Source organism: Myxine glutinosa, chromosome 13 (assembly GCF_964187855.1).
Source record: "Myxine glutinosa chromosome 13, kmMyxGlut1.1, whole genome shotgun sequence".
NCBI classification, from domain to species: domain Eukaryota; kingdom Metazoa; phylum Chordata; class Myxini; order Myxiniformes; family Myxinidae; genus Myxine; species Myxine glutinosa.
Genome location: NC_136273.1, coordinates 91,181,704 through 91,200,314, shown reverse-complemented (window position 1 = coordinate 91,200,314; position 18,611 = coordinate 91,181,704). Strand labels below are relative to the sequence as shown.

Below are 18,611 nucleotides of genomic sequence, written 5' to 3'. Positions count from 1 at the left end.
GGACACTTGGAGGAAGAATGGGTGAAGGGAAGAATAACGGCATGGGGGGAGATAAGGACAAAGTGAATGAACAAGCTGAATTCAAGCTCAAACACAGCAAGAAGGGGGTTGGAAGGAGAGGAAGAGAAAATTGAAGATGAAAGAGCAAATGAACCACAAAAAAATGGAAAGGTGGGTGGATGGAGACGTGAGAAAACACAATGACCTGGAAAGGAAAGAGTGTACTTTGGGAGGTGCAATGAAAGCAGAAAAGATGGTGAACAGTCACCCTGAAGTCCTGAGGGAAGAATGAAATTGAACAGACTGAAGATGTTGGTTCAACATGTGCGAGAAAAGGTGAACAAATGCGTGGAGGTGAACAGTGGATCTGGATTGTGAAAGTTTCACTATGAGTGGATTACCAGCTGATCGAATAGAGAAACCGAGGACTAAAGAGCATGGAATGGGCAGAGGCTGCGAGACCACAAAGGAGCTGGTAGAAGACAGAGTGGCCATTGACCCATCTGTGATGCAGAGGTTACAGGCCTAGAGAGTCAGCTTGATCACGGGAGATTCCAAGGATTTTGAGGGCCTTAGTCTCCATGGAATAAAGATGCAAACGATCGGAGGCAAGGATGCCACCCCAAAGAGGACAGCACTACTCCACTGAGCTGCAAGTGAAGGCCTTGTACATTGCTATTAGTTCGGATTTGCCAAGGAAAGGCTTGGCACGAAGGAAGATGCCCAATCAACGACTGTTTTTAAAGGCGAACATGGATGCGGTACCTGATTTGCCTAAGAGAGGCCGTGGCTGAACACAAGTTCCAAAAGTTTGAACTTCTTCAAGAGGTTTGGACGAGGAAGTCGATGGGAGGGTTTGCCAGACGGTACTTTCGGAGAAATAAATGAAAATGTGAGGTTTGTCAGGATTGAAAGACAGTCCAATTGTTAGACCAGCTCCTGCTTCTAATGAGGTATTCAGAGGGAAAGAGTCTGCGGATGCCTATCTCAAGGATAAAGGATGCTTTGGCAGAGAGTGTAGTCATCAGCGAAAATAAATGGAGGATTTTCCAGATAATCAGAAAGATCAAGAGGAACTTTGGACCATTTCAGCCGCAACAGGGAGAAGAGAAGAGAGGATCCGGTTGAGAGTCACACGTTGATTGCAAGAGTGGAGAAAGTCTGAAAGCCATGTCAGGAAGTAGCTTTGGATGCCATAGGCTGAGAGTTTAGAGAGCGAGGTGGGGTGTCAAATGCTCGAGATATATCCAGAGAGTCGGCCCTGATCATTTTTGCGAGATTCATGGCCTCCATCCATTATTGGGAAAAAAGAAGTATCACGTCCAGGGTGGAGGGACCGCGTTTTGGAAACTAAACCGGTCATCTGAGATCATGCTGTTAGAGAAAAAAAGATATTTGATGTCAACTGCGACGATGAATTCCATAACTTTGCTTATAATCGGAAGTAAGTAAATAGGTCTATTGTTAAAAGGATCTGTTTTTGCACCTTTTTATGTAAAGCGGTAATGTTGGCTGAGTTGCAAGTCGATGGAAGGTTACCTATGGTTAATCATAGGGTAATTAGGACAGAAATAGGACATGGAAAAGCGGCAGAGCATGTTTTTAGGACACAAGCACTGATGCTGTCTGGGTCTGTCGCAGGCACCGTGTCCAGAGCAGTTGGGTACAAGTGTGTAGGTACAGGGATCGAGGGGTGGGGTACAGGAGATTTGTAAGCAAATGCAGAATTGAGACATTCAGTCGGCTGTGGTTCCACTTGATTTAAAGCAATGGATGGAGGGGACATTCAACAGAAAAAAACTTGTCAAGGTGCCACGAGGTTTTTGAGGAAGGAAACAGGTTTGAAAGTTCAACCTTGAGGTTGGCAAGATCTGTTTTCTGTCTTTCGTGAGAGTGGACACACACTTGTTGCAGGCTTTACAAAATGACTTGAGATTTCCATCAGTCAGGTTTGCATTCCACGAGAAGGCAAGTCGTTTGAAGGGAACTGCCTCATCACAGGATTCAGTGTACCACAGGCAAGAGGACGGGTATTTGATAACTGCAGACGAGATGACATAAATCTGTCTATGAGGGAGAGCAGGCTTTCATGGAATTCCCAGGGGGTGTTGACATTGGAAGCAGCAGATAGATGACTGAGGGTGATCAGTTTCTGTGGGTATTAGCTGGTCTTGTTAATGTATATAACAGGACAAACTCAAAAGAGAAAGTGGGGTGAGTCATGATCGTGAAATACCTGGCATCCTCAACAAATAGGAAGATATGCAAGGAAGACCATACTCATCATCTTTTCTAACCTCATTAACCCTCTCCAAGCACATCCCTTCCTTTCCAGGTTATTGCGCTTTACTATTACTCTCCCTCTACCATACCCCTCTTTTCATTTTTGTTTCATTTCTGTTTCATCCCGGTTTTTCCTTCCGCTCCTTGCTGTGTGTGAACTTGTGTTTGGGATGTTCACCCCTTGTGTATCCCACTCTCTTTGATCTCATCCCCCAAATGGCCCTCTACCCTGTTGTCGGTGTGTTTCCCCCTTTCAACTGTGTCCCTCTTGTTCTGTTATGTTCCCCATGCGTTGTGTTCTAGCTCTTCCATGAACCTCGACTTTGTATACAAAAAAAGACTCGACAACAGTAATTGGTAAACACATGTACATGACGGTATTTATTTTTAACATTACAACACATGAAGGTCGAATGGTCCATTACCTCGTGCAATTGTGAATTTGGGGGAGAGGGAAAGGGTGCAGGGCCTGTGAGCCATTAAATGCAATATAAATCATCAAAACCTTTTACATAAAGGATTTTTTAATTTTATAAATTACCAAAGAAGTGATTTTAAATACCCTTGGCATCTACTTGAAAGCTTCGTGAAATCCAAACATCCTGCAATGAGTCAAATACTGCATACCGAGATTCAATGCCATCATTCCATATGAAACATACACTTGCTAAAAAGGCTCTTTATTAACCCCGAAACACCCAAATGTAAAAATAAATTCCAAAAAAGCTCACCTGCCCCAAGTCTCGGTTCTTGGACTACCTGCATTCATTCGTCGCCTTATTCTCCCAATTGTGAAATCGTCTCCATATCCATAGTCTAGTTGTCACTTCAATCTTTCAAATGTGCTGGCCATCACTACCTCATGCTCTCACCCACGCATATCCACAAGAGTACATACATACATAATATATGCATGCACGCACATGCACACACACACGCGCACGCACACACACACACACACACACACACACACACACACACACACACACACACACACACACACACACACACACACACACACACACACACACACACTGGCCAAAGGTATGTGGACACCCGAACATCACACCCATATGTGCTCGTCGAACATCTCATTCCAAAATCATGGGCATTAATATGAAGTCGGAGTAGGCCGGTCCAAGAGTAGGCCGGTCCAAGAGTAGGCCGGTCCAAGAGTAGGCCGGTCCAAGAGTAGGCCGGTCCAAGAGTAGGCCGGTCCAAGAGTAGGCCGGTCCAAGAGTAGGCCGGTCCAAGAGTAGGCCGGTCCAAGAGTAGGCCGGTCCAGGAGTAGGCCGGTCCAAGAGTAGGCCGGTCCAGGAGTAGGCCGGTCCAAGAGTAGGCCGGTCCAAGAGTAGGCAGGTCCAAGGGTAGGCCAGTCCAAGAGTAGGCAGGTGCAAGAGTAGGCAGGTGCAAGAGTAGGCAGGTGCAAGAGTAGGCCCCAAGGCAGGCCCAGCATGAGAGGGTAGGAGTAGGCAAGTCCATGAGTAGGCCCCAAGGCAGGCCCCAGTGGTAGGCAGCCAGAGTTCGATCAACGTCACCCTTCAGGTGGAGAGATTGCAGCTGGACACTCGACAACCCCCGAAAAAGCACTCTGCCATAAGCCCTCCTCCAAAATGGCCACTCACTCCACTGAATCACCTTCCTGGCCACTCCCCCACCCCACAGCCAATCATAGGCTTTATACACATGGACCAAACCACTTGGTCAAACTCACAGGGGGATGTGGGGGAAGGAAGAAGAAAAAGGTCACAAACCGTAACACCTCCCCCCCTTAAAGAAGAAAACTTTACCCCAAGAAAAGTTTTCTTTTACAAAGGCAGGATAAACAGTGCAAGCATAAACTTAACCCAGCATAAAGAGTGCAATAAACAAATAGCCATCTCTCCTTGTGACATTCACAGGCATCACAGCTAATAATCTGATTCTGAAATCTGAAAGAGGAAAGGGCCTTCCCCAAACTGTTGCCACAAAGTTGGAAGCACACAATCGTCTGTAATGTCATTATATGCTGTAGCGTTAGGATTTCCCTTCACTGGAACTAAGGGGCCTAGCCTGAACCATGAAAAACAGCCCCAGACCATTATTCCTCCTCTACCAAATTTTACAGTTGGCACTACGCATTCGGGCAGGTAGCGTTCTCCTGGCATCCACCAAACCCAGATTCGTCAGTCGGACTGCCAGATGGTGAAGCATGATTCATCACTCCAGAGAATGCATTTCCACTGCTCCAGAGTCCAATGGCGGCGAGCTTTACACCACTCCAGCCGACGCTTGGCATTGCGCATAGTGATCTTAGGCTCGTGTGTGGCTGCTCCGCCATGGAAACCCATTTCATGAAGCTCCCGATGAACAGTTGTTGTGCTGACGTTGCTTGCAGAGGCAGTTTGGAACTCGGTAGTAATTGTTGCAACTGAGGACAGACGATTTTTACTTGCTACGAGTTTCAGCACTCAGCGGTCCCGTTCTGTGAGCTTGTGTGGCCTACCACTTTGTGGCTGAGCTGTTGTTGCTCCAAGACGTTTCCACTTCACAATAACAGCACTTACAGTTGACCGGGGCAGCTCGAGCAGAGCAGAAATTTGACGAACTGACTTGTTGGAAAGGTGGCATGCTATGACGGTGCCACGTTGAAAGTCACTGAGCTCTTCAGTTCGGCCCATTATACTGCCAATGTTTGTCTATGGAGATTGCATGGCTGTGTGCCTGATTATATATACCTGTCAGCAATGGGTGTGGCTGAAACAGCCGAATTCACTAATTAGAAGGGGTGTCCGCATACTTTTGGCCATGTAGTGCATATATGCGCGCGCATGCACACACACACACACACACACACACACACACACACACACACACACACACACACACACACACGTCAGGGATTTCATGTTCAGTAATGTCCTGACAAAGGCAGCAGTCGTCCAAGCAGAAGAAACCAGTGTGCTATTTTCGGGGCAGCCCAAAACTGTTGCCTGGCAATTGCTGGCCATCTGGCTTTTAGTACATTTGAGAGAACAGCCTTTGTCTGACCTTGGTAAACAGTCCCTCCCTAAAAAGGCAATTTAACTTGGCAATGTCAACTAATGCAGAGGTGTGACTGAATCTTATCTTGCCCTGTCTACTTTGGTGTAGGAGAAGGAAATAACTTTCCTTTGACTCAGAGTTGATCCCTTGTGAGGCAAAGCACAGCGAGTTGTTCAGAATTCCTTTGTGCTTTGAGAAAGTATATAAGCAATGGTTGGTTGTGGTTTTTGGAGAGGTTGTGTGTGTTGCTGTGATGAGCATTGATGTTACATTTCAGTCACATTGGTGTTACTCGCTTACAGTCACGTGAAAAAGTAAGTACACCCCATGTAAAGTTTTGACTTTTTCAACATATTTCAACATACAGCTATTTGATCTTCATTTCAACAATATTGATAGATAAAGGTGATATAATATAACAAATATCATGAAACATTTACATTTTGTAGTCCATTGTACAATTTAAATAAACATAAATGCAAATTTCGCATGTGGAAAAAGTAAGTACACCCTTGGCTCGAATAGGTGGTATTGCCCCCTTTGGCAGAAACAACCTCAAGTAGGCGTTTCTTATAACTGTCTACCAGTCTCTGACATCGACTGGGAGAAATTTTCCCCCACTCCTCCATGCAGAATTATTTCAGCTGTGCAATGTTTGAGGGGTTTCTTGCATGCACAGCTCGTTTCAAATCCCCCCACAACATCTCGATGGGATTTAGATCCGGGCTTTGACTTGGCCATTCCAGAACCCTCCATTTCTTTCTTTTCAGCCATTCCTTGGTGGATTTACTGGTATGTTTAGGGTCATTGTCATGTTGCAAGGTCCACCTTCGGTTGAGCTTCAACTTTCCGACAGATGGCCTCACATTATCCTCAAGCACCCTCTGGTACAATGAAGAATTCATAGTGGATTCTATGATGGTGAGCTGCCCAGGCCCTGATGCAGCAAAGCTGCCCCAAACCATAATATTTCCACCACCATGCTTTACAGTTAGTATCAGGTTCTTGTGGTCAAATGCTGTCATTGGTTTTTGCCAAACATGTCTTCTGGTACTGTGGCCAAATAGCTCTTCCTTTGACTCATCTGTCCAGAGCACATTGTTCCAGAAGTGCTGGTCTTTGCCTTGGTGTTCATTGGCAAACTTTAGTCTTGCCCTGATGTTCTTTCTGGACAGCAAAGGTTTCCTCCTGGCACACCTCCCATGTAGATGAAATTTGTGCAGCCACTTTCTAATGGTAGACTAGTGCACTTTGACATCAACAGTGGCAAGAGCTACCTGTAGGTCCCGTGATGACATTCTGGGGTTCCTAGAGACTTCTTTCAGCATCTTGCAGTCTGCTCTCGGGCTGAACTTGCTGGGGCGGACTGGCCTGAACAAGTTGGCAGTTGTTTGGAATCTTCTACACTTGTAGATGATCTTCCGGACAGTCGAATGATTGATTTAAAATTGTTTGGAGATCTTTTTAAATCCCTTCCCAGACTCGTAGGCATCTATAACCTTCTTTCTGAAGGCCTCAGAGAGAGAGCTCTTCTGATCTAGGCATGGTGACGCCGCACACTTCAATAACAAAGAGCAAACCAAACTAAATGTCTGAGGTTTAAATAAGACAGGTTCCTCCATGATCCTCTCTGACGATGTTCTAATCATTTGCACCTGAGCTGGTGCACCTGATTCTAATTTTAGGTATTTGAAGTAGTGATAAATGTAGGGGTGTACTTACTTTTTCCACATGCGAAATTTGCATTTATGTTTATTTAAATTATACAATGGACTACAAAATGTAAATGTTTCATGATATTTGTTATATTATATCACCTTTATCTATCAATATTGTTGAAATGAAGATCAAATATCTGTATGTTGAAATATGTTGAAAGTGTCAAAACTTTACATGGGGTGTACTTACTTTTTCACGTGACTGTATATGCCAATCAACTTCTTCCAGGCATGTGTCTCTAATAAATCTCTTGCAATTGTCCGAGTTCAAGGTAATTATTCCTGTTGGGGGGGGGGGGGGGGGGGGGGTCTGGTGCCTTCGACACACACGCACACAATTCAATCTCTTATGATTTGCAATTCTTATTTCTCTTTTTCAATTCTTATTGAAAAATGCATTTAATTAATTTTACAGTATCGGTTGTTCCTAAACTTAAATATAAATAATTTAAAGGATGGCTGTAAATGATGTTAATTTCACAACATCCCATATTCAACTTTATTTAAATTGTAAACCTCAAAACACAGTTCCCTCACCTAAAACAAGAACCTCTACCATCGCTAATGGAAAAAAGTGGCACTGCTCATACAAGAAAAAACAAACAAGAAAACAACAAGAGGAACCAAAACAAAGAGTGTTGGAGCACAGAGGAGGGCGCCATTCTCCATTGTAAAGTCTATTCAAGATATGAACAGTGGGGGTGGCAGGAAATCCATGACCCATCTGAAGAAGATGAGATTAGCCACCAGAGCAAAAATGGTGCCATACCACAAATTCGAAAAGGTATGTCAACCTCGTATGAATTCCTAAATAGAAATAAAATAAAAGGGAGAATTGCTTTGCAATACATGCCCCCTACTGGTCCCAATGAAGTGATATTTTCTTTGTACAAAAAGGGCATAACTCTGTGAAAAATTGGTGGAATGCCCCAAAACTCATGAAAACGAGAAAGGCAGATAATAACTGGCAGAAGGACGGAGAGGAACAGAGGGGTGGAGGAGAGGAGGATGAGGATGATCACAAACAGTGAAAACTGGAAGAAGAACTGGCAAATAAAATAGTGGAGATGAGATTGACAACATTCAGAGAAAGCATAACTATACAAGATAGAAAACAACAAACGGACAAAAATACGAGTTAGGAGAACCGACAAAGCACTCAAGAGATTGGTACCAAAATCATCCCCCTTAAAGGAACTCAACATCGTGAGCTTTGCAGCGGCACCGCTCATGCAAGAAAAAAAAAATAACAAGAAAACAACACTGCAAGGAGAGAAAACCAGCCCATACAGACAGAGACGAGGGACCACCATGGAAACTGAGCCCAGAAACACAAAGGGAGCAACTGAGAAAGGAAAAGGGACAAATACAACAATTCATTAGTGGAAAATCGAAGCCCAAAGCTAAAGACGAGAATCCAAAAACGAAAAAAAAAACATACAATATTATAAATAAAGACAGAGGCTATGGCTGCTGAAAACAAAGTCAAAATGAAAATGATAGCAAATCAGAAAATGATTCTAAAAAAACTACGACACAGTCAACAGAGGGAGAAAGCAAAGCAAAACTCGTCAAATCCCCCCTCCCATCTCCCGAGAAATATAAACATGAAAATTTCTGGAAAGGAATACATGAGGACTCAAAAGAACAACACATATAGGCAGATTGGATCCAAAACCTGGAAGAAAAAAGGAATATCTGAAGGAAATACTCACCAGTAATATTTGATGAAGAAAAATAAAAAAGAAAAAACAAGCAAAAATGCCAAACTTTAAAATCCCAGGCCCAGATGGTATTCCAAACTTCTGGCTAAAGCAGCTACATGCTCGCCACAATCACTACACCTGAGCTTTCAACAATCTTATCCAAAGGAAGGAGGTAATGGATGAGTGGCTCACAGTAGGCAACACCTTCCACATCTCAAAATCTGAAGAAAACCAACTACCTCCACAAGTATAGACCAATAACATGTCCACCAACAACATACAAACTTCTGGTGGGAATAATCACAGAAATAATATACCATCACCTAACACAACAAGGAGGCCTAGAGGCAGAACGGAAGGGATGAAAGAGAGGATGCTACGGAACCTATTACTAAAAAAGGCCATACTCAAAAACTGTAAAACGAAAAAAAACAATTTGTCCACATCCTGGACAGATTACAAAAAAATCTTATCATAGTGCTCCATATCCATGGATGTAAATTGCATGCAAGTATACAAGATCAACGCCCAACTAATCAAACTGATTGAGAAAACAACGGAGCTCTGGAACACCACATTGATATTGCAGCACTCGGAAAGAAAGATCAAAATACCGGAAGTGAAGATATGGCCGGTATCTTCCAGGATGATAGCATTTCGCCCCTCCTGTTTTGCCTGAGCCTGGACCCATTGGGCAACCTCATTAATGATCATGCGTACACCCTGACATCAAATAAAAGAACATCCACAAAGACAAGAAAGGTGACATCTACTATACATGGATGATGTGGAGGAAAAATTCAATGTCCTCTCGTGGTTAATTGATGAAGGTTTAATACTCGGCAAGACTAGTTCGACTTGGTTACAGAAAAAGAAAAAGAAAGCAAATACACAGGCATGAACAACAGTACACAGCGAAGCATCTCTGAATTTCCAGCCTCTGTACACGGCTTTATAAAAGAAAAGGAGAGAAAGGAACAAGGTGGGGGATCAGAGATTCGGGGATACTCAAAGGAGAAAGTGGAGAGGGAGGGAAAGGAGACTGGAGAGGCTCAGGGTCAAGATGACATACATACAATGATAGACTGTGGTGCGATGAATTGGTAATAAGGGTTATCCTGTTATCAGGAATAGGTTGACAATCACAAAATGATAAGAATGCAGAGAGAGAGAGAGAGATACGCCCCGCGGAGATTGGGTGTCCTGGTGAACTCAAGGATTAAGATGATGAGAAGTTGTCTGGGGAGTAGTACCGTGTAAGTTTATCTCATTAGGGTGCCTGGAAGGCAGCTCTGACCGGCGAAATGGGCAAGAGGTTACAAGATTCATTTTGAGAACATGTTCAGATGCCGGCCGAAAACAAAGCTACTCTCAAGGTCTGCTTATCGTTAACAGTCTAACATTCTGACCGATCCCAGACTCCCTGGCACCAGGAGCATTTATTTAATAAAGTGTCCTTCTAACGTATTTATTTAATTCAGGCTTTATATACAAAATACATATCTAGTAAGTTCTACTATATTGATTAAAGAGACATTTCAGTTAAAAAAAAAAAAAGCTTTATATGTGTAGCTCAAGCAGCACCTGTAATGGCTTTGCATCTGCTTTCTTTATCCAACAGCTAGTGGGATTTTAAATACGATTGACTTCATAAGACGTTCATAAGTTTTGAACACGTCTTTTGGGATACTGCTTGTTCGATCAATAGATTTCATAAGTGGTTTAATTTTACATTCCGCAATGATCTAAAACTTTTCCTGCCAAAGAACAAAAAAATTGCGTGAAGCGGTACTCTGACGACATTCAAATGGAATTTGGCCGAGATAAATGTGCCAAGTGCACATTCGTACAATGTACACCAATAAAAACGGACTTCACATAAACGTCGACACAAATACAACAACACAACGAAGCATCATACAAATACCTCAGAGTATAATTGGGGCATCAAATATGTCACAAAAAGACGCAAAAGAATTACCAAAGAATACCTGTGAAGAACGAGGCCGATCATGAAACCATGTCACCCGAAGAAACCAAATCAAAGCCATCAAACAATTAGCAACACCAGTATTCAAGTACACCAGTATTTGAGTACCAGCTTGCTGGGATGAATGATCACGGTGTGTACCCCGGTTTAGAATAGGTACACCGTATCCCTGCGCATCGTAAGAGCGTGACCAAGGGTTGGCGTCAGGAAGGGCATCCGGCCATAAAAACATTGCCTCAAACAGGGAACCATGATTGTCATGGGGCCCGCAAGGCTAACCCCCGCTCTAGCGGGGAAAATGGCCTTAAAACGATCATTCATTCATTCATTCAGAATTCAAGTACAGCTGTGGAATAATAAACGTCGAACAGGTTGTTTTAATCTATTGATAAGTTCAGTGCTGTTTAAGAGATTTGGCCAAAAACTATATGCAGTATAGCACGAAATCTCAAAATGTTGTGGTCGGAATCGAACAGTGAACGAGTCGGGGAAGTGACAAGAAAAAATTGCTTCGACTTTGGTTAAGGTTCGGATGCAGATGTGGCCTTTCAGTGGGATAAAATATGTAAACCGTTCAGCTTGGCAGAGGAATGTGCTCTACTGAGTGTGGTTGTAGTTTTCATCTGAAATGAAATTATGAAGTACGGTTGTTGTTGTTGTTTCGTATGCAAACTGTGGCTGCTGGTTGCATCATTTCTCTGGAAGCGCGTTTATGCCGCTGATGCAGTGCCGCAATTACCAGTGAGTGGGTACTCAATTTGCTGACCTCGGAAGGATGACAGGCTGAGTCAACCCCCCTGGCATTAATTCAACGATCGACCGGGATTCAAACTCAGGATCCTAGGATCCCAAGCCGGCACCCAAACCGCTAAGCAAACACCAGACTTACATGAAGTACGGTAGTACTTCAAGTAAACGTCTGACCAGCTGTTTTAATCTATAGATAAGTTCAGTGATGTGTTCGCATTCAGTGTCTTCCGAAAGTATTCACATCCCTTGACTTTTTTCACTTTTTCTTGTGTTTCAGCCTGAATTTAAAATGGATTGAATTGAGATTTTTGTCACTGATCTACACATAATACCCCATCATGTCAAAGTGGAGGTTTTTAGCACTTTTTTTTTTGAATTGTATCAAAGCGTGTACAATGAAAGCGGGGCTGTATCAAAGCGAGAAGGCAGAGGAAACCGGTCATCACTGCCAGCTGTATTTAAATACTGTACAAACTCATCATTAATTGCCAATAAATCATCAATTCAACGATCGACCGGGATTCAAAGGAGCCAATCTCCTTTGAATCCCAGTCGATCCTTTGAATCCCGGTAGGAGCCAATCTCCCTGGACGTGGGCGCAAGAGAAAACTTGATCGAAGATTGCAGCGTAGGTTTGTTCGAATGGTGGAGAAAGCGCCTCAATTAACTGCCAAACAGACCCCATCAGCCCATCATGTCAAAGTGGAAGTTTTTTAGCACTTTTTTTTTGAATTGTATCAAAGCGTGTACAATGAAAGCGGGGCTGTATCAAAGCGAGAAGGCGGAGGAAGCCGGTCATCACTGCCAGCTGTATTTAAATACTGTACAAACATCATTAAATGCCAATAAATCATCAATTAATCTAAAGATTGCAAATCCCTTTTTTTTGCAATTGTTTATTTTTGCAAAATTTTACAATTGTTTTGCAAAAAGCAACCAGGAAAAGTTTTGCAATTGCAAATCCCACATTTATGCACTTTGCATTCAGATACGTGTTACCCATTGGTTAACCGAGATTGGTCACCTCCTGTAGCTAGGATATCTGAGTTAACTACAGCATTACCTTGTCAAGGAACACATATCCTATGAGGATGGTTCGTCATCAGGGGTTCAGCTGGGTTATGCCCTGCCTCACCTTTCATTTTGTGTAACTAACACACACACACACACACACACACACACACACACACACACACACACACACACACACACACACACACACACACACACACACAAACTTCTACCTTCGTCCTTACCCACAGTCGTGGCCAAAAATATTGGCACCCTTGCACTTTTTTCAAATAATACACCATTTCTTCCAGAAAATTGTTGAAATAAAAAATATTTTGGTGTCCACATGTGTATTTATTTGGTTTTCAGTGGAACAAATACGATAAAAAGCCGAAAAAATTACTTAATCTTAGCTTATTCCACACAGAAATCTGAAAATGGCCCGGACAATATTATTGGCACCTTTTAGAAATTGTTATAAATAATTAGATTTCAAGCAGGTGATTCTCCTTTACTTTGGAATTGAACTCACCTGTGGTGATTTGCAGGTGCCTGCAATATTAAAAATCACTCATTCAACCAGTTTAAATAAAGAAAAGGAGTCATTCTGCTGTTTTGTGTCACAGTGTTACACAATGAGCATGGAGAAAAGAAAGAAAACCAGAGAATTGTCTGAGGAGGTCAGACACAAGATTGTAGCCAAGCATGGACAATATCAAGGCTACAAGTCCATCTCCAGAGACCTTGATATTCCTGTGTCCACCGTACGCAATGTTATCAGGAAGTTTAAGGCCCATGGCACTGGAGCCAATCTCCCTGTAAGTGGGCGCAAGAGAAAACTTGATCGAAGATTGCAGCGTAGGTTTGTTCGAATGATGGAGAAAGCGCCTCGATTAACTGCCAAACAGATTCAAGCTGACCTTCAGACACAAGGTACAACAGTTTCAACTCACACAATCCATCGCCAACTCAATGAAAGTGGGTTCTATGGAAGGAGACCCAGAAGGACCCCACTGCTAAGAGAGACATAAGAAAGCCCGACTGGACTTTTCCAAACACACCTGAACAAACCAAAATCCTTCTGGAAGAATGTCCTGTGGACAGATTGGACCAAATTAGAACTTTTTGGTAAAGCACATCATTTCTATGTTTACAGAAAACAAAATGAAGTCTTTAAAGAAAAGAACACCTTCCCCACAGTCAAACATGGAGGAGGTTCAGTGATGTTTTGGGGTTGCTGTGCTGCCTCTGGCACTTGGTACCTTGAATGTGTGCATGGCATCATGAAATCAGGAGATTACCAAGGCATTTTGGAGCACAATGTTCAACCCAGTGTTAGAAAGCTGGGTATCGGTCGAAGGTCATGGGTGTTGCAGCAGGACAATGACCCCAAACACACTTCAAAAAGTACCCAGGAATGGTTCAAGACAAAAGGCTGGACTGTTCTGAAGTGGCCAGCAATGAGTCCAGATCTAAATCCCATTGAACACCTCTGGGAAGATCTGAAAACAGCAGTTGGGAGAAGGCTCCCTTAAAATCTGGGAGAGCTGGAGCAGTTTGCACAAGAAGAGTGGGCCAGCACGCCAGTAGAGAGGTGTAGGAAGCTCATTCATGGCTATAGGAAGTGCTTGACTGTAGTTATTTTGTCCAAATGCTTTGCTACCAAATATTAAGTCGAGGGTGTCAATAATTTTGTCACTGGCATTTCTTTTTATTTTCTGATTTAAAAGGATATATTAAGTTCTGAATCAAAAACAAAGGTTCTGTAATATTAACAGTGAAATTAAAAATTGTGGAGACCAAATACTTTTGTCAATTTCAACTCATTTTTCGAGAAAATTGTGAGTTATTTGCCAAAAGTGCAAGGGTGGCAATATTTTTGGCCACGACTATGTCTGCCCCTCCACCCCACACCAGTTCGTCGTCTCTAACTATGCTGTGTTTAGCTCCTCCATGAGCCTCGACCCTTGTGTAATAAATTACAATTCAAGTATTGGACGACATTTTCATACAATGGATAACAAAGTTAATCAGTGCTGTTACCATTTTGTTTAACTATTTATATATTTTCATAGTAATAAAGCGTTATTGTTCAATAGGCAGCCTGTGGCTGCTGTTTACATCATTTCTGGAAGCGCAGCTGATGCAGTGCCCCGTTGCCAGTAAGCTGGTGCTCATTTTGCTGATCTCAAAAGGATGACAGGCTGAGTCATCCATTGTGAGTACTGTTTGGTTCTCCTGTGTAGTGCATGGCCACTGGTGCTGACTGGGATCTCAGATTCAAATCTGATATACCATGTTAATATATCCAATGCCGAATAGTGTTCTTGTTACCTTCGCGAAAGGGTATTGCATTTGGGGCCATTTGTTTGTCTGTGTGCACACAATGTGCTAACGTAGGCTACAGGCGCCACCTAGTGGTAGCCAGTAGTACACATTTTCTTTTTAAACCAGGTACCTCTATAAAGTACAGTCGGACCACGACATTCGAGGTGAAAAGATTCCTAGAAAAAGCCACGAATGTCAAATACACGAATGTGGGGGCATTGTTTGAATGGGGTGGGATTTCTTACTCTACATGGTCTATGCTCGTGGAAGAGCTATGCCACAACAAATCAGGACATAATATAACAAAGGCAACATCAGGAGAAAGGGGACGTTCCAACAGCAGGGCGGAGGGATAAAATGGACAAAGACGAACAAACAAGGGATGCAGGCAATGATGAGGAGTAAGGAAAAACGCAAAGGGTGGACAAGATGGACACATAAGCAAAACTAGAGGTTCCAGGGAACCTGAACTCAACTGGTCTATATCAATATGGTTAGAATATGCATAAGAGAACCACAAACGCTTGGACGTCGTCCAAACTGATGTTTATGGGGCAAGTCATGTCATAGGTCACGACGAGGTCATTTATCGGACATCGTCAAAACCGGTAATATATGTGTTGAGGTTTATTACATACTGTCTACACACCAAGTTTCAGCCTTCTGGCTACATTAGGAAGTACCAGATTGACAAAAATTGATTTTTCAATATGGCCGCCCTGCCGTGCCCATTTTTGGGCGTCCAACGCCCAAATGCAATCCCAAACTAGTTTATGTCTTAAAGATGCTGCATAACAAGTTTCATCAAATTTAATCAATATTTGTGACTTTTAGAGCGTAGACGTCGAATTGTTTACAGACAGACAGACAGACAGAGACGACAGACAGACGACAGACGGACGACGGACACTGGGTGTGGACAAAAACTCAGCTGGACATCGTCCAGTTGAGTTAAAAATTGGGAGGGGTGAGAGGTGGTTTAACAGGTGTAGAAAAGATCATGATTTTGGATGGGGGATGACTTGAGGTAATGGTGAACAGCTGTCTTGAAGACCTGGAGGGACGAATGAGACTAAAGAAAGGATGGAAGGTGGTTTCACAGGCAGGAAAAAAAGAGAAATAAATGAGTGGAAGTGAGCAGTGGTGAGGGTTTTAGGCAGTTTCACGAGGACGGGCTAGCTGCTGGACCGTGTGCATCCTGCAGATACCTGAGTGGGACAAAGCACAAAGAGGGCAAAGGGTGAAAGTCTTGACAAGGCACCACAAGGTTTTACAGGAGAGAGAGAGAGAGAGAAGTTTGAAAGCTTATTCTTGAGATTGGACAGATGCTGTTTTCTGGCTCTCCAGAGTAGACACACTTGTAGTGAGCTTTGTGGAATGATCTGAGGTCGTCTTCAATTGGGATTTAGTCCATCTATAATTTGTCTTCCAGGAGAAGAATGCAAGTTGTTTTAAAGCAACTGCCTCACCACAGGATTCATAGCACCAAGAGAGGGAGGATGGGTAAGATAATTGAAGACAAGATAGGATGAATCGGTGCATAACAGAGTGCAGGCTTCCGTGAAAGAATTCCCAGGCTGAATTAATATTAGTGGCAGCGGATATAGGAGACCAGTCCTGATGTGTAAAAAAAAAAAAAAAAAAAAAAAAATTACAGCATATGTATATATATATGTGTCATATATATGTGTCGTGTGCTGAGAGAGGACGCTGGCGCTGCTTGTTCGCCGCTTCTCCGACTGGATAGATGTACAGGGTCTACTTCTTCTACTTTTCCGACCTGACATCTCACACCTGTCCTGCCTTTTGTTGATTGTGGATTGGATTGTGGACTTTGTGGATTGTGGACTTTGTGGATTGTGGACTTTGTGGATTGTGGACTTTGATTTGTGGATTGTGGACGCCGCCACGTGCGCCACGTATGGGGACGCTGCGCTGTTTGTTCTCCGACGGAAGGCGCACGTGCCGCGCGTTCTCCGGCTGGATAAAGGTACGGAATCTGCTTTTCTAGTAATCTTGGCGGCTTTTTGGCCGACGGGTCTGCTCACTGCTTAACCTTCACAGCTTCACCTGCCCGGCTCTTCCGCCGCTGCCTCCTGCCCGCTCCCGGGCATTTCGCACCTGTCCTGCCTTTTGTTTTCTTGGGTTGCTCTCCTGTGGGTTGCCTGGCCGGCTGGCTGGCTCCCTGTTGGCCACCGCTGCGGTCGTCGAGCTGCAGGACACTCGCTGGCTGTTAACGCTGGCTGTTGCCCGGCTGCCTCCTCGCCTCTCGGCCTGCACGTCCTCGGCTCTCTATTGGTCCTCGGGCTGCTCATCTTCATTCCTCGACCCTCCTCGCGTGTCGTGCTCTGGACCAGCCTGTTGTGCCTGGCGCTTTGGTCAGCCAGCCTGCGGCTGCCGGCTGACCTCTCCGGGCTCTGTGCCCCTTCGCTCCTCCCTGGCATGGCACTGAGGTACTCCGCCGCTAGGCCTCTTCGACTCAACAACCACTCCACTCCGCCATGCATCTCTGTCATCAAAAACCACGGACTCCTACGACGACCCAGATACATCCATAGAGGTCCCGGTCGCAAGTTTGTTTACTCCATGACAGGTCACTCCATCCCCTCACTCTGGTCAGCTGAGCGCACTCTCACCCGTCGATTACGTCATCACAACAACATACACGAACGCGCCCCCTGTCTGCAAGCCCTGGCAAAATCACCCTAGTCCATCCACACAATACAAAGCAATATGAAGCTTACTCTGTTCAATACCCGGTCCCTCAACAATAAAAGCGACATCCTGACCGACTTCATTCTGGACAATAAACTGGACTTTCTCTGTCTGACTGAAACCTGGCAACAACCTCTGGACTACCTCTCACTCAACCTCACTACACCCAATGGTTACTCATACATCAATAAACCACGCTCGGATGGCCGAAGCGGTGGAATTGCTGTATACACCGAAAGGACATCAAGACCAGCCTCATCTCCATCTCAACTGCTCCATCATTTGAACACCTGGCTTTTAAACTTTCTGGTCACACACAGTCAGTTATGGCAGTTGTCTACCGCCCTCCCAAACTACACCCATCATTCCTGTCTGACTTCTCTTACTTTCTGACCCAGCTCTGTTCCTTCTCCCCTCAACCCTCCTCCTCGGTGATTTCAATATCCACATGGACTCCACCGACTCCACAATAACCACTGACTTCATTGATATTCTTAATTGCTTTAACCTCACTCAACATGTCAACTTTCCCACCCATAACCATGGTCACATTCTGGACCTTGTCTGTTCTATTGGACTAAATTTACACCATCTCTCTGGCTCTGACCTCACCCTCTCCGATCACTTAGCCATCACTATGACCATCAACATTCCCACCCCAGCACCAAGGCAAAAACGCATAATCAACTTCCGTAAGCTAAACTCTCTTTCACCTACCTCATTCTCATCTTCCCTCTCCGGAAAAATGTCCACCTCTCCCTTCGTTGATTTGCACAGCCCCTCTGACCTCACTGACTACTACAACCACACTCTCTCCTCCTGCCTCGAACAGCTTGCGCCTATAAAAACCAAAACAGTTTCCTTCACCCATTCTGCTCCCTGGTTTACCCCTGAACTCCGCCTGATGAAAACCCGTGCCCGCCAACTTGAAAGACTCCGTAATAAAACAGGTCTCACAATCCACTCCCAAGCCTACAAAGACCACCTGCAGCACTACAAAGATGCCCTCTCCCGCGCCCGCTCCACCTACTACTCTCAAATAATTCACTCTGGCTCCGGAAACCCAAAAGCACTTTTCTCCACAAA

At 44.1% G+C, this 18,611-nt stretch overlaps 1 protein-coding gene across 2 annotated transcripts in view; it reads right to left on the bottom strand.

The window, feature by feature from the left end:
* The window catches only part of LOC137439119 (PHD finger protein 3), a 156,614-nt gene that overhangs the window by 64,396 nt on the left and 73,607 nt on the right, over positions 1–18,611 (bottom strand). The window contains exon 1 of one of the 2 annotated variants that reach the window (XM_068134832.2): positions 9,346–9,658. The exons of the other annotated variant lie outside the window; for it this stretch is intronic. Coding sequence (XP_067990933.1) covers positions 9,346–9,422 — 77 coding nt within the window. The 5' untranslated portion in view covers positions 9,423–9,658. Of the gene's footprint in view, positions 1–9,345; positions 9,659–18,611 lie in introns of those variants that run through there. 2 annotated transcript variants of the gene reach the window in all.